General features: G+C 35.2%; 3 protein-coding genes across 3 annotated transcripts in view; all 3 read left to right on the forward strand.

Moving 5' to 3' along the window:
- The window catches only part of LOC143915612 (uncharacterized), an 854,026-nt gene that overhangs the window by 653,421 nt on the left and 182,780 nt on the right, over positions 1 to 17,825 (forward strand). The window lies entirely within an intron of this gene.
- LOC143915740 (zinc finger MYM-type protein 1-like) lies at positions 2,266 to 4,678 on the forward strand. Its single transcript, XM_077436503.1, has 2 exons — positions 2,266 to 2,330; positions 2,701 to 4,678. The coding sequence occupies exons 1-2, from the start codon at positions 2,270 to 2,272 to the stop codon at positions 3,372 to 3,374; spliced, it is 735 nt and encodes a 244-aa protein (XP_077292629.1). The 5' UTR covers positions 2,266 to 2,269; the 3' UTR covers positions 3,375 to 4,678.
- The window catches only part of LOC143916232 (uncharacterized), a 54,846-nt gene continuing 45,655 nt past the window's right edge, over positions 8,635 to 17,825 (forward strand). The window contains exon 1 of the mRNA XM_077437242.1: positions 8,635 to 8,776. The gene's annotated coding sequence lies outside the window, so the exon portion shown is untranslated. The remainder of the gene's footprint in view (positions 8,777 to 17,825) is intronic.

Consider the following 17,825-nt stretch of genomic DNA (forward strand, 5'->3'; position numbering starts at 1 on the left):
CGGCGTTCGTCAGCATTCAAAGGGTTAATAGACGTTGACAAATGAATGACACAGATTACACGAACCATGTTCAATGCATTTTTTCTCAATGCTACCTGGAAAGGCTTTAGCGGTTAGTATGTTTGTTTACTTTGTACATGCTCAAAATACAACGCTTATCGGCGTTTATAAGGCTCATAGACTTGTTGGGAAAACGCCGATCGGCGTTGGTCAACATTCAAAGGGTTAACAAGTGAAAGTGACTATACGATGTATGTACATATGTATATATTGTAAGTTCTTACTACTTGCATATAATGTAACCCTCATAATGATTAGTTAATCATGCCTATTATTGGAACTGTCACTTTTTTAAGAAGACCTCGACTACATACATATATTTAACTTACCATTTCTATAGTTGTATATTAACATAATTATGCACGTAGGTGTATAAACGTCGTCGTACAAAACAAGTCCCCATTACGACACACTTGAAATATTCAATATCTGGAAGTGCTTTCTTCGAATCCGAACACTCTGCGTCGGAGTGCGTTGAACTTGCTCCATGACCCCACACTTGGAGCGAGCTGATGCTGCACCAGGAGCAGCGGCGATCGACCTTTCAACCGGTTTCCTCGCCTCGAGCTTCTGCTAGCCCACCGGTTAGAAAGTCCAATTTCACTCGCCACAAAATAAAGGAGAGTCGTAAATTTTAACCGAACCGAAAATGACCGTTAAAATGTTTTGATACAAGGCTTTCGATTAGGCTAAATTTCACTTCGAAACAACTCTGCGGATAAAAAATAAACACAGCAGACGGATATACATACATACATAGTAAATGCGGGTACAGAGATAATAAAACACGTAATTTTGCGGTTTAATCACACGCATAATTTGTGCGTATTCTACCTCGCAAAGGGAGAAAGTGATCTGACGAGCAGCTGTTTTTGACCGTTATTTCATGGGCTGTTATAAAGCAGATCATGACAATTTCATTCGTCAAGTATTAAATACACCTTTAAATGTTTTCTATGATACCACGCCTTTACTGTTTATTTAGAAAGCTTGCAAAAAAGACATGTCTAATTTTTCCGGTCTAGTACTCCATCAAGTGTATATGTATGTTGTACTTGAAACGTTATGATGCTGAGCTTGTGAAAGTTCGATGAATTGATGAGTTACATTATTATAGCTTAATAGCGAGTATCAATCAAGCCATTTTTATTATTATATGAAGTAGTTTAATCCAGAATGGGTAAATTCGTAGTAAAGAGCTGTTTCCGGACTCTGCGACAGCATCCAGCAGCAGCGTTTGTAAGGGCGAAAACACACACCGATGAACGTGGCACATGTTTTTTTTACGTGCCTTGCACAGATTCATGGCACGCCGTCCCAAAATTACCCCCTGGATTGTTTTCGCTAAAATTATATCCTTGCTTGACAGTGATCGATAACGGTGTATCCCATATTTGAATAAATATAGGAGAACTTGTCGAAGTTCCACGTGCCACGTTCCTTGCTGTGTGTTTTTGCCCTGAACCATCTCGCGTTTTGAGACCCTTCTTTTTCCCCTGCGATATTTTTTTCATTATAAACATTCTTATATATAAGCCCACATTAGAGGTCAATGAAGTCAACCAATAAAACCCTCTACATGAGGCCACCCCCCCTCCCTTCAATGAATACAGTCTGAAAGACCCTTTTGTCGACGAACGAGACGGTTGACCGGCAATAGCACTAGAGTAACTGCACATCACTGTTCTATTAAAAAATGAGGTTTGTAAAAAGGAAACACTGCAGTATAACTCTAAAAAAAAATTTATAGAGAAAAAAAGAAAAATGTACAAAAAACATTCTTATCTTGATTTATCATTATATTATAGCATGTAATGCTTTCAATTGTGTAGACACGGGTTTTGGAGTATTTCATCAGGTAAAAGTCAAGTTTATTCACGGCATGGTAATACTTGAGTCCTCGCAAAAAGCAGCAAATCACATGAAGGAGCGGGTCCGCCTTGTCTAGAAACCCGACTTTTACCAACATTTTCAACACTTCATATGTATATCAGTGGCGTATATTGGGTGTGTGCTAGGTGTGCGGCGCACACCCGTGAAAACCAAGTAGTATTTTAATACAAAATAATGTGTTGTTGTATAAGCAGGCATTGATGTGTATGGTGTATTTACCGCGTGCGCTAAATGTATGGTGTATGGTGTGGTGTGCAGTCTGCAGCGTGTTGTGTGATGTTAGATGTAGTTTGTGCGCCGCGACGAGAGAATACCTATGCCGTGCAGCAAATTGGTGGGTTTGGTTGGAGTGTGCAGGCGGATATTCGCTTGTATAGGTTTGTTCGCGATATTAAGACGTACGGTGTGCTACGACTTCAGAGCACCGCGCACCGCACCGCACCGCACCGCACCGCACCACTCGGCAATTGACCGAATGCGATGCGGCACGTGGTCTCGTATTTTTTCGCACATTCGTATTTTTATGGTCATATTATTACCTCTAATAACTAATAATGGCTAACAGTGTTCAAGACATTTTAACTATTCCGTTTTCAAATAGAAGTTTTGAGATAAAATTAAAAATAATTAAAGATGGGAAACCGTGTCCGTCTCTTCCAAATTTATCCAGTTTGCATAAAGAAAAAACAAAAGTTTACACTAGACATTTTTGCGTTTCAAATTATAAAAAATTCGTATGGATTACAGGCTGTGAAATTCGATCCAAACTTTTCTGCTGGCCATGTTTATTGTTCTCCAAAGATATTAATGTGTGGAACAAAGAAGGATTTGCTGATCTCAACCATTTGACAGCAGCACTGAAGAAACACAAAGGATCGCAGGCACACGTTCAATCATTTCTTTCCATACAAATGTTTGGCAAACAACGAATCGACGTATTAATTGACAGTCAACGTAAAGCCGAAATAAGTCGACATAATGAACAAGTAAATAAAAATAGAGATGTTTTAAAACGAATTATTAACGCAATAATCTATCTAGGAAAACAAGAACTGTCCCTGCGAGGTCACGACGAGTCATGTAATTCCGTAAACAAAGGCAATTACATTGAATATCTAAATGCTCTTCGAGAATATGATTCTGTTTTAGATACTCTAAATACTGCTACTACCTTTCGTGGTACTTCTCCAAGTATACAAAATGACATAATCGAAGCAATCTCTCATGTTATTAAAGTTCATATAAAAAATGAAGTAGAGTCAGCAAGTTTTGTTGCTATTATTCTCGATGAAACTTCAGATATAATGACAAAATCACAGCTCTCAACAGTTTTACGTTTTGTATGTAAAGGCAATGTACATGAACGGTTTATTAGTTTTACAGACGTTAGTGCTGATAAAACATCTAATGGTCTATTCTAATGGTGAACATAGTTGAAGAATTTAAAATTCAAGACAAATTGGTTGGACAGACTTATGATGGAGCAAGTGTAATGAGTGGACACGTAAATGGTTTGCAATCCAAAGTCCTCAATGCTTATCCTTTTGCTCTTTTTACACACTGTTATGCTCATGTATTGAATTTAGTATTGCAGCAAGGTCTTTCTGATATTAAAGAAAGTAAATCATTTTTTCAAACTTTAAATGGATTGTCTACATACTTTTCAAAATCTTCCAAAAGAGTATTCGCTTTACAGGAATTTGTGACAAAAAGACTTCCCTCTGTAGCACCCACAAGGTGGAATTTTACATCTCGTTTAAGTAGCACAGTACAACAATACAGAAGTCAATTTACATATTTTTTTTCGACATGTTATAGAAAATTGTGAATTATGGGACACAGATACTGTTATAAAAGCACGAGGGTTTTTAGGCTTTTTAGAGGATTTTCAAACAATTAAACTTCTTCAATTTTTTTCAAAACTGTTTGGAATAACTGATGTTTTGTATAACATTCTTCAATCTAAATCTTCGGACGTTTTATATTGTTGTAAAAAAATTAATGATGTTTTGCAGCAACTGAAATACGAAAGGTATAATAATTTTGAAATGTTATGGAATAATTATTTAAATGAAAAAAATGATGATCATGATCGTGGCCACAAAGATTAAAAAATTATTCAGAAGTAGAAGATAAAACTTCATTTCGTCAATTATATTTCAAAATAGTTGATAGCATAATCGCACAAGTCGAATGTAGATATTCTTCACTTTCCAAATTAGAATATTTCCACCTTCTTTGTAATGATAAATATGACGAATATAAAGAAAATTTTCCAAATGTTTTAATTAATAAATTAAAAGATTTTTATGGATCACTGTTTGATTATATTCGATTGAAAAACGAACTCATTGTGCTATATTCCAGCTCTGAATTTTCAGAGAAACCTGTTCATGAATTAATACAATTCATGACAAAAAATAACCTCGAATCTGGTTTTAAAGAGGTGTTTAAGCTGGGAGAATTAATATTAACGATACCAAGCAGTACAGCTTCAGCAGAACGGTCTTTTTCGGCGCTGAAAAGAATAAAAACTTGCTATAGAGGTACGCAAGGTCAAGATAGATTATGTGGCCTTAGCTTAATTTCAATAGAAAAAAAGTTATTGGTGGAATTAAAACAGAAAGACACATTCTATGCAGACGTGATTGAAAAGTTTATGTCTCAGAAACGTCGCATTGAACTTATGTATAAATAACTAATAAATTAAACATTTTTGTAATGCAAAACGAGTATTTTTTTTTAATTGCTAATTTTATACCCTACGCCCTACGGCATACACAGCACACCCGGTATTAACACCCACCGTCCGCCACTGATGTATATGTATTTCTCACAAGGTAAGATTTTTGCACTACTCTAATGCACTTCATTTTTCTATTAATATGATTTATACAAATGCTAATAAAATTAAAGAGCGGCCGATTTAAGTTTGCACAAATGGGGACCGAACTCCTAGGCACGGCCCTGCATATATTGACACCTGAATACTTATTTGAACTGAAAATTAAAAGTAGTTTTACGAACTATTGGCTCAAATACAATAGTTAGTTAAAATACAATTTGTTAAGGTACGGTTTTCAAATCAAACAAATGGTTTTAAAAAGGTTAGGAATCGCTGTTCTAGTACATAGCCGTCTAGCTTGTACGACGCGTGTACGTATACATATCACCGTCATTTTGCATGTACATACATAATATATAATCATTTTGATGAATGTTCACATGTATTGTGCAATTTTCGAGGCATTCGAGATGCGCTCACGTTTTCATGCATTGAAACCATTGTTTAGAGCAGTACAATGACGTTCTAGTGGCAGCTAATTATCCACATTCTATACTGAAAGTGTATTTAGAATATTGAGGTTTTTCTGTTATTTTTTTATGAACCAAGTATCGAATGACTTAAGTGTCTGTGCGATGTGGGACGCTTTAGAAGTGTCACACAGTGTCGTGGAAAAAAATAGAAATTGTTTTAAATTAACATAAATATCCCAGTGTGCGAGCGTGGTGTGGCTTTCACGGCCACCACGCGGACGACCGCAACAACTCTTCGGTTATTAAATCACACGATCTGGTCTGGTCTGGTCTGGTGTGGTCGAAGAGAGGAAGTTCCCAGAGACCGGTTCTCGCTTTGCAGAACTGCTTTTAACGCACGTGCATTACTACATCGCAATAATAATTGTTGTCACTCTTCCGTTTCCCGCGCGAGCACTTTTGAAACGGTCATGAAGATTCGACACCGAAAAACGAGAAAAATACTAACTATTTTTTTTACAAGTCGTGTAGAAATGTATGGTTTTGCCAAATTTGGAAGTGTTGTTTCAAAACAATCGGTTTTGAGGAGGGTGTGTTGAAGTTTTCGCAGGAAGGAGACACCGCAATGGTACTTATTTTATTACGGCAACAGCGTTCACCTCGCTGTAGACAGATGTTATCAATGCTTCAATTCTATAAACATTAAAGGTCTTTATTGTGAGTATAAGTTTTCAAGTTTATCTTCGCAGGTGGTCCTCAATATTGAATGTGTCAATGTTGTGATTGTTTGATGTTTTATGTAGATTAGATATCACACGACAAATTATGTCAAGTTGTTGTGAAATAGTATTGACGTTTAAACTTTCCGCTGAAATTATCAGTAATTTTACAGTACCATTATTAAGAGATAAGTAAAGTTCGCTTGCGATAACTCGAGTCGACAAACGCACAACAATTGCATATGCTATTTTACTCGAAGAAAACTCAGTAGGGGTTCTATTGTAGATGATTCTATTTATGCAGAGTGGTTCAGACATTTGTTAAATAGAATCCTGTTGGGTTTTTGACGTTTAGTGTAGAATAATTGCCACTTAGCATACAATTAATAGGTGACCGGAAAAATGCACTCGAGATACATATGTATGTAGTTGCACTCTGAGACATCCAAACTTTAAAACATGCTCAAGGAGAACTAACGCAATAGAATTCCACAAAAAACATCAAGGGGTATTTGTATGTTATCCGAGGGTGCCTTTGAATCTTTTTTTGTGGAATTCTATTGCGTAAGTTATTTTTGAGCGCCTTTGAAAATTAGGACTTCTTGAAACTGCGCCACTATTCAGTGCAATTTAGTGCATCTTTCCGGGAACCCAATTAATAATACCCCTACTAACACAATGCTCAATTTCCTCAGAAAGATTCCTAAGCATAATCAAATAAGTCGCTTGCATTTCCAACATATTGAAACAATTTGTGCAAATGTACGCTTGTACCAGGTTGACACGATACGAGTGCACTCAGATCAAGTCCACTAGTTTGGTCATTCGGACGTTACTCGTATCGTTGCAACGTCCGAATAACGTATGACAAATATCCGAGTGATAAAATTAGCGTACTCGATCTGAGTACACTCGTATCGTGTCAACCCGGTATTAGTACATTTTGATGACATATTTCTATTTAAGAAGACCCAATATTTCGTTTTGTTCTTCAGCTACTACGTGGTAACAAGTCATGCCCGTCGTTGCTGGAACAGTTGGGACTTTATGTCCCTAATAATCATGTGTGTGGTAGACATCATCATTTGATCATCATCAGCTCGCACAGTTATTTTTCGAATGTCTCCTATTCCAAGAGCTATTCGACTTCTCAACGAAATCGTTGCTGATATTTTCCACCATAGTGAGCGTAGATTATCGCATATTATTCTAAACAATTTGTCTGGTAGCTTGCGTTCATCAATATTTTCATAATTGAATGTGATGTATGAGTGGAATTTTGATCTTCTCTCTACCATTTGAGCCTCGCAGGGATATTTTGTATTTGCGACTGCTTCTTATACATACATATATTGGTGCTTGCTATAGGTTTATTACATTTATTACTATTTATTACATCCAAGTCGGAATTTTAGTTTAGGATTAAAAAGGGCGCGTACGGGGTAGAGAGAGTAGGACCGTTTCGCACTCCTTCTACTCTCAATTACAGTGCTAATATCATGAGAAAATATCGGCGTTAGGACGATGAGTTCACTATTGTCAACCATGCTTTCTAGAATAATCTAGGGGGTCTATTGTTATTTGACAGCCAGCCAACGTCGAAGATTCATGAACAGAACTGCACCATCGTCACATAAAAATATATATGTATATATAAAAAAAATGTTTTTTAAAAACTAACCTCTTCTAAATTTTGTTTATAAAATTAAGACAATATATAAAAAACCTAATTAAGAAATCACCAATTCTCTCCGTAAACTTTGACCACGAGTATGGCAAAGTGCTCAATCTGCTATAGCGAGAGACGTCACCGTGAACGAAGATGCAGTATTTTCAAACGTGTCTATTACGATTATTTTTCACCATGGTAATGGCGGACGTCATTGCCACTTATATTGATGACCAAACCGAGCAAAATGGCAAAGTTTGAAAACAATCGTATAAGAACCCAAACTTCGTCAAATGACAAGATCCAATTTCAATGATCTTAAATACTCACAATGTTATACGAACACATTATATATATTACTCACCATTGCATTGCACATACTACATTTGAATCGCGCCTCGGCTACATTAATTTAATATATCACTGCATGATCAAAAGCAATTGATAAATTTGCATGCCTAAGAACAGTAGTACAGCAGCAGTGTACTACGAGTAAAATGGCAAAGTTTGAAAACGATCGGATAATAACCCAAACTTCGTCAGACGACAAAATCGATTCTGAACTAAGAAGAGGTTAGTAATAATTGGTAAAAATCAGCGTTGGGACGATGAATTTAGCACAGAAAATGGTTCACTAATATCAACCATGCTTTCTACCGTAATGTAGGGGTCTATTGTTATTTGACGAGCAGCCAGCCAACGCCGAAGACTACTCATGAACAAAACTGCACCATCGTCACATAAAAAGTTTCAATTCAAAAAAAGGTTTTGTATCTAGCGCAACGTACTAAAATCGAAGCATCACTTATCTAGACATTATAATGTATTAATTGCTCAATTCGAGTCACGTCTTACAAAGTGTGTGCATAAAATAATCACGGAGCGGATTTAGATATTTAGCTTAGCAACACCTGGAACGACTTGCACTCTCTCTTTCTCTGCACAACAAAGGAACGAGATCGTGACTCAACTCAAAGTGCCACCCTCGCCTCCAGCTAAGAGTAACTGAGTGCAACCAGTGTTACCCAGTCGTTGCACCAACGACCACAATCTAACTCTGGTGCCACGAGGAAATTGCCTTCTAAATCTGTCTGCTCTTGACACACAAGTGATATGTGCTAGTGGTGGTGGTGGTGGTGGTGGTGGTAGTGCAAAAAATCCTCATTGCAATTGAAACGTGAGTCTAATTCGACTATTTTAAACAGCATCAATCAGATCAGTCTCCTTCTTAGGCGAGCATAGCTCCTACTACTCGGCACATTGTTTGACCTTTTCATGACTTAACTTAAAATGTCATCTATAAACCGCCTACTTGGTTGTGCACTTTTCTCGTTGGAAGTGTCTTCTATTTTGTATCAGGGTCAAATGTTTCAATATTGTAAGGCCTGTGTATCAAATAACGCGAAAAGGTCACGCCGTGTAAAGGTGATTTGTGTGATCAATTTTTCATCTAAAAAGCGATTAATTAATACAAATTTTTCATCTCACTCGCTTACAAGTGCTTGATGGGATTTATGTGTTTTTAACAATAGATAGCTTCTGTGGGACAAGGTCTGACATCCAAAAATATGATGATAAGCTATGAAACTTGCATGAAAGTGGAAAATTATATTTTTATGTCATTTTTTTTACTGCACTTCTGATGTGAGAGAATACATAAATGTCAAAATAATGCCAATAAGTAGTTCAAATTTCTCAATACTAGTTAGATCTAATATATAATTTGGAAAGAGACTTTGTATGTACATATGTAACCTTCGTTCTTTGTATGTAAGTCCCCGGGAGCGAATACTCCGGGGGCGCAGGCTCCGGGGACGCAGGCGCCGTATTCTGGTATACATATAATTTCGAAATATGTTTGTTTGTTCGTGACAGTCAATTTAATAAAAAAAACAAATGAGTATTCAAATAAATTTATATAAAATAAAACTATTCAAATAAATTTAATAAAATGTTTACTATTAGATTAGTCATGTTTAAGCGGTTTATATTACAAATACCGAGCGAAACCGGGTAAAACCACTAGTTTCATATAAATCAAACTTATATTAACCTGTTAATTGTTCAATTGACTGTTAATTGTCCACTCGGTACACTTGTCTGCCGTAGGGTCACTAGCTACGATATTTGTATCTATTCTTGTAGATTTTTTTTGTTGGATAAAAGATTATTTTATCGAATATACTTTTATATAACACTAGCCCACGTTGCCCAGCATTGACTGGCATTTCTGATTTTCCATTAGAAAAAAATCATTGAAAAGGCTCTTCGAAACCCGTTTAAGATATAAATTAGAGTGCCGTGTTATACTAAATTTGGCGATCTTAAGTTTAAAATTGTGGAATGTATAGTGGACATATGTACATATATAAATATGTAGGCATACAGAAAATAATTTAACCCTAATCCGGATTAGGTGCATTAGGTGATTAGGTGCATTAGAGGCATGTGGATTAATCCTAATCCACATGCCTCTTAGAATTTCAATAACTCAATTATAGAAAAACATTGGTTAATATCCTTCTAATACTTTATTTCTTCTAACCTTTATTGACTAATTACCTTAAATATTTATTATAATAAAACATTGTATACGTTCGTTAGAAAAAAATAAAACAAATTTTTGCAACGCCACCTGATACAAGAGTCCATTAGACCCACTAAGGCATTGAGTACTATAAAATTATGCATTTTCTAAGTTCTGCTGCATTTAATTGAATTCAATGATAAAAATAGTAAAAATGAATGAAGAAAAAAAACAAAATTATATTGTTTCAGATATTTGGGATAAAATAAACGAATATTTTATATCGATATATAAGAATATTTTATATCGATAAATAACCTTATATTCGATCATCAATTAATTTCATTCATATAATTATGAGTCGGAATGAGCTTTTGAATGTGAATTTCGACAGTATGTTATTAAAAACCCGATAAATTTGGAATAAAATTTGGTTATTTAATTATGCAAGTTTACCATCAAAAGATTGCATGAAGAAAAATACTAAGAAGGTTGATTATCGCGGATCTAACGTGAGACAGTATTTTAATTTAAATAGATAAATAGCTTTTATTTTTAATGATAAAAATAAAATAATATCCCTATAGTATAGAACTAATTCATATCTAAGTCTAAATTTACACATCTTTTCCAAGCTGCCATATATTATTTTGAATTAAAACACATTTTATTTAATCAATATATGTAAATCATATCATGACTTTTATCCATTTGCGTTAGAAAATTGTAGTATCCGTAATAAGGTTAAAACAAAAAATCTGTTTTGATAATGTGAAGTGTTTGGCAATTCATTGTTTGCTCGAATCAGACAAAAATCTGTACGGCAGACAAATTTTTCGATAGATTGATGCGATTTTTAGTCAAATTCTACTATACACAAAGATATGTCATAATCATCTAATTTTTATCAAATGAAGCAGCTTTATAAGCTACCACTGCATCTACATAGTATGCTTATATTAATTCCCACTTACCATCAACTTTCTTCATTATTGTCTAGAATCAGAAGTAGAATAAAAATATTCATCAAAACGTTTGAAATGACTAAAATTGTAATGGATAAAGAAAGATATATCTGAAGTGCGTGGGGTTGTAACCCAGAATATAAAAGTGTTGGAGAGGCCTTCAACCACTAGTTGATGATAGGTGGCAACAAATATAATGATAATTATCAGAAATACACTGATAGTTATCAAAAAGTAAGGGTTTTGCACATAGGTTTGATTACAGAACATGGTCCTTCAAGCCGGATCTCTCACTGTATATACTACAATATAAAGACACTTATGTTCCATTTGCTACACATATGCACTAAATCCATGTCACGACAAGGATGGCCAGTGTTTTTCGTGTACCACTGGCACACTTGACCGTTGAACCGTGAATAGAATGGTCAATCGGCGTGTGTCGTCGATCGTGCATTGTCATTTTGTCAAGGAAGTGATCTTGAAGGACAAACGCAAATCACTTCCCGTGCGCCAAATTCAACTTTCTTTCGACATTTAATGACAATTTGTCTTGTCTTGTATGTGCAAAAAATAAAAACAGAAGTAGCGTTTTAACAGCTCGAACAATCCGCTACCTATAACGGTCGCTCATTTTTCTGGTGGTACAATCTAATTAATCATCGACGGGTCCCATCATTAGGCGATATTCTCGAAATTTGGCACAGTGACCTTTTGGTCACACTTTTAAATTAGCAAAATCGACACATAGCACAAATTAATTTCAATCCGAAGAAAGCACGGCACAGATTCTACTGTGAAAGAAGTTAGAAAGTTTTCGAATAAGAAACACTGAAAATGTAGACATTTTATTAGCAAAATATACATATATTTAGACAGACGAATCATTGAGATTTTGTAATATTTTTTGTAAGTAATGATTTGTCAAATTAGAATGTAAAATCTATACAAATTTTCTGACACAATCTTTCATATTATAGTTAATGCCGGGAACATACAGTTGTTTTACCCGGCTTCGCTCAGTATTTGTAATATAAATCTAATTGAATAAAAAAAAAAAATAACATTCAACCAATCGAATCGTCTTTATAGAAACTTTGACTTGTTTTCGATTCCCAACCAAAAATACTTACAAACTTATACCAACACGCAAAAACTACAAATTATGAAAAAGCCAATTTGCCGAAACTTTGAAAGGCCGTGTGTAGGGTATTGAAACTACTTTAAATAATATTTTATTAGTTTATTACCTGGTCTTCGTCCATAGCTAAATCTGAAAGCCAACACTAAGTGCTGTACCTTTTTTTGTTGTTCAAAGTAATATACGCCTATTCAAGAAGATAGTTTGAATATACACATTTATTTTGATCGTTCATTGAAATTTTAAATTCATAATTGTTAGTTTTGAGGAAAAAAACATTAATTAAAGAAAACCTTAAAAAGCTGGTTGATCGAGCTAAAAAAGCCGGTTTTCGGTTTTTTGAAAAATGGTCAAAAAGCCGGCTTTTCAGTGTCGGATTAAACCGGCTTGGAAGCCCTAATGCCGAGCATACACCGTTGCATACTTCTTTGAGTGCATTATAGATATAATGGATTTAAATGTGAACCACCTACATATATTACATATATTCTAATTCATTTGGCTTGAAATTTGGATATCGATTGGCAAACTTCAGTCACATTTGAAGCAGCTAATATGCCAGTACTAGACATATTCTCGACTAATACTGGTATACCTTTTCAAAATGTACCAGTCGTGATTTGAATCGAGGATAATATGAACTGGAATATGTACTCGTATATATGTATGTACATATGTATGTATATCAGATCGATAACATCATAGGTAGGTAATACTTTTTTCCTGTGACAAAAACAAAGGTGACCATGTCAGCCGGTTAGTTCGATATAACTGAATCTACGGAACTAACTGGACTTGATCAAGTTGACCAAGAACAGGTCTAGCTCGCTACGTCCACCGTTACGCGTGCTCTAATGACGATTAATTAATTAATGGTGCATGACTCGTCTGCGATTTATGGACAAAACCTTTCATAACCTTGTCCACCTTATGTGTACAATCATAGCTTAGCTATTATATACTATAAAATGGTACTTAAAGACGAAATGGCGCAACTGGAAGTCAAATACAACGATGGAACTCGTTAGATCACCTTGAAATAATTCATCTTGGAATCTTAGATGAGCCCTTGGACTCTTGGGGTCTGTGACTTTTGACCTGCATGTTGTGTTTTCCATTTCAATTCTGCTCCTTCTTGTCTTCAATGGACCTCACAGCATAGCAGCAGCAGCTCTTTTCTAATATATGCACAAATGTACACTAGTAACCAGGTGCACGCATTCGTGCACTTGATACAATCTGAGCACCGTCTAAAAAACATCGCAATGTCACATATGTATATATGTAGGTATACGAACAATCAGTGTGATGCCACTTGGCATACTGCACATGCGCTTTGTAGGTGTAACGTCTGTACGAACAGTGTGATGAAATAAGCATTTTATATAATATGTTACAGTGAAATCATATTTCAAGTGATAATATATTTTCAGCAATTCAAGCAGTGAAAAAGTATCAAACAATGAATTTACAACGTTTAACTGTATAAATTTAACCCTAACAACCCAATCTTAAATAAATAGGGCCAACCCTTACTTAACCTAACCTATCCTAACCCTTAAATAATACCAACCCTAAAAATCTAATCTTAAGTGAATAAAACCAACTCTGAAAATGTAACTGGTTATGATTTCACTGAAACGTCAGTGAAAATATGTTTTTACCTGAAACATAATTTCACTGTGACATATACGAGTATGTACATATTAGGATATATGAAACTTTCCTGCGTCATCATTAAATGAGCTCTAAATCTAACTTTATTATATAATAATAACCAGCAGAATAGTGGTTAGCATATAACGCCGTGAACAGAGTGGTCACGGGTTCAAATCCCACTGGTTTCTACTGGCCAGACCTTGGATTTGTGATTCCAGGTCGATCGTTTCCTATCAGAGTTTGCCAATTTATCTGATTTTCATTGAAACGGTTCCAACAAATTGGTAATCTTATCGATTTTCTCGCAGAATTTCGGGTTTTCAGCAATCTCGAATTTCATTGAATAGTTTAAAAATGCTGCAAATTTACAAATCTGATCATAAATGTCTCTCTGTATGTTAATTGATATGTATTTACTTTGTATTATAATACATAGTATCAAACGTACAATGTTTCTGGCCAGGAAGGTGCATTGGGGTTACCTGTTAGTCCTTCCTGGTATAAATTACGATTCAATTCGTGAAGGACCTTCACTACAGGGACACGTGGTATAAGCTAATGAAACTCGTTTAGCCCTTTAAACCAAATGTATTGGTCGATGCGCCGAAACGAACTATCGTTGCGGTCGCGGCGTTATGCAGCATACCAACTTAAGCATACACTCGACCCAAGCATGCCAATTTGATCATTTATGGTTTATGCAAAGAGATGTCCCGAGATCTAAATTTGTTAACTTAAAACATTACTGATCTTTGTAGCGAGATGATCTGAAGGTCGACGACTCAAAATAGTAAGGTGACACGTGTGACACTAATTTCTGGTTTTTTATAGTCAATGTCGGAGCAACAACCACAGGACAACCAAACTCTGGGTCATCGCAGACCTTGTCCTCAAACGAGCGGTCACTTTAACAGGTTCTCCCGTTTGCAAAAACCGGGTTTTTGTCAACTGATGGATCGGCGAAGAAAGACACAATGGCGACTCATTCTTCGCGCCACTAATGAATAGAATCATTAATAAAGCGGGACAAAAAAAGGACAAACCATTTGTTTTCAAGCGCTTTTGTGGCCGAAAATGTTTGCAGTGCAAAAAAAATTTAACCGCGACCGTTATCGATGAATTTCAAAAACAGTCCACGGCTTCAACGGTCATTTGTTTTGCCGTCAAAAGAAGTACACCTTGGCATGGTAATTTAATGATGAGCATACATAATACGTACATATAACTTACTGGCAGTTAATAATAATCATTTTTGACTGTTCAATGTCACGTTGAGTAAATCGCTCGGGGACTTGACAACTTTATGTAATCTTGTTACAATAACTGAATATATTACACATCTCAGCATATGAAAGAAATTAGAAGTATTGCTCGAAGCTAATTTGATACAATTTCGCCATATTTTTGCAATAATGGGTTGCTTATGGAAGTATTTCAAGTCCTTGACAACGTTTTATGTAATATACAATTAAAATACGATCAGGATATATTCCTAAATGTATCATTTGGTCCAAATTTCTTTTCGACAGAATCAATCTGAAGTTTTCGTGTGTGGACTTTTGGCCGAATGGACACTTGGCCGACGGACGCTAGGCTGAACGGACATTAAACCGATGGATTTTTGACTGAACGGACATTTGGCTGACGGGCTTTCGGCCGAACGGTCATTATGCTGGTTATTTTTTTATTTAAAAATACATGGGGAAGGCGGCAAAGTCGATAGACCCACGGGGTTTGACTTAATATCCATATATATATATATATATATATATATATATATATATATATATATATATATATATATATATATATATATATATATATATATATATAATTGAATGTCCGTTTGTCTGTCTGTCTCGTATAGGCTCCTAAACCACTTAACCGATTATGATGAAACTTTTAGGATTTGTTGTATGCATGTCCGGGAAGCTTACTGTGAAAAAAAACGGGAAAAATCCTCCTAATAATAATATTCGTAATTACGACTTTACAGACGCGAAAGTTTGGGGTGCCATTGTGTAATCAAGGAAATGTGTTCGTTGGTAACCCACGTTACCAGTTGGTTTATGACGACACGGCTTTGAAGAGACGCAAGTTGAGCTCCAACCATCACTTCAAACGGGAACAGGAACGGGAATTGCATGCGTTATTGTGGCATTGCAACGCATGCCTGGTTCAACTAGTATATAATAAAATTAAAACAAAAATATTCATAAAAATAATAAGATAGAAGTAAACATGAAAAAAAAATACGAAATAAGTGAAAATACCAGAAGATAAAAAATAATAAAAATATCTGATTGATTCGATTGATAAAAAAGCGTCAGATATTCCATGATCGAGATATTAGTGACTTTTCCTGAACTTTCTGGAACAGAATCTGTGCTAGTGCAAAGCCACTTCTTGAATTTTTTTGAATTATCCTGTACAGTATTACAGTTTTCAATTTAGAGCCACCAAATTTGGTGTACTTTCTTGTAACTTACATCATGTGATTGTAGGTCAGGTGACTTACATATATACAAAATATTCTGAAAAGGTTCAAATATTCAAATTTTTGTTTTACTAATTCCTTGAAAATCGAATTTGTTCGAATTATATGATGTTTGATCAATGTTAGGTTGGTATTTGTGTGTTCAGCTTATCGATGTTGGTAGATAGATAGATAAGCAATGATGTGCTCGTTTATATAGTGGTAGAATTGGGTAATTTCATTCCATAAAATAGTCACCCCACCTAATTTTTAGACAGAATTAGGTGGGGTGAGAAATTTCCAAGAACTTTTTCAATAATGTAGGATAGTAAATATGTACATCCTAATCTACAAAAAATAATGTATGTACAAGATAAATTTCAACAATGGTTGAAAATGTTGCCAATTAAAGTACACCAGGGCCAATTGTATTTAACATTCGCATTGGAAAGGTGTAACTGTATCGGATTTTGATCCAAACAGTTACAGATTGAGACGGGCTGAAATTTTTCGATGCCGTTATTGTTATTATGAAAGTTCACGCTTTATTACGACGAATTTTTGATAGTACGAAATTGTTCCACATTATTTACGATGCTATTTCGCCAAATTGCCGACATATTTTCACATTATTATTATTGTATTTTGCATACGTGCACAGTAAAGTACACGCAAATCTCGTAATGGGAATAGCGTGACCACGCTGCGATTCTCATGCAATAATTTTTAAACGTACGCAACTCTTCGTTTTATGAAACACACACACACTTCATGGTCACACGATTTCAATCGAATTTTATTTAGCACCTCCGACTTTTGACAATTTATTGTTTTTTTAGCTTTTAAGTAGCGTCATTTAGTGAGATGATGGAACTTTTTTAAGCTGACCGTGAATACATGCAGTGGTGTAGTGCTAAATAAAAAAGTACCAGGTCGGTGTTAAATTTTTACGACCCCCCCCCCCGCTATTTTCGTTACTAAAAAAATATGTATCCTAATATTGGTAGTACAAATATTTATAAAAAATCAAATGCTAATTAGCTTGAAAAGTCAATCAAAGTGGTCTGAATAAGGCTTATTATTTTTTGCAATATAATAAAATATGCAGTTCTGAAAATTTTGTTAGATGTTTCGATTTTTCAAAGGGTTGTTGTTGGGCTGTTTTTAAAATATTTTCTGCACTCAAATGAGCATTTGAGTGAAGATACGGTTGCAGTTACCAAATGTTAAAACGAGAGTCTGCTCACAATATTTGGAATACAAAATTATTATTTAATTGTACTCGAAAAACAATTTTTATATCAAAGTACCAGGGCGGCGACCTGGCCCGACTACACCACTGAATACATGTATCTATGTACATACATACCATACATATGTTGATGATCCATGTTTTTGATAGTTTAAATGACAACTATCAAACGAGCGTCTAATTCCTTTAGAGTAGACTGCTCTTTT

This window comes from Arctopsyche grandis, chromosome 8, assembly GCF_051622035.1.
Source record: "Arctopsyche grandis isolate Sample6627 chromosome 8, ASM5162203v2, whole genome shotgun sequence".
NCBI classification, from domain to species: Eukaryota; Metazoa; Arthropoda; class Insecta; order Trichoptera; family Hydropsychidae; genus Arctopsyche; species Arctopsyche grandis.

Bases quoted from the DNA above. Each gene is read 5' to 3' on its own strand.
- LOC143915740 (XM_077436503.1), top strand. From the start codon at position 2,270: ATGCCGTGCAGCAAATTGGTGGGTTTGGTTGGAGTGTGCAGGCGGATA. The intron at 2,331-2,700 runs GTTTGTTCGCGA...TATGGATTACAG, and splicing joins GCGGATATTCGCTTGTATAG to GCTGTGAAATTCGATCCAAA.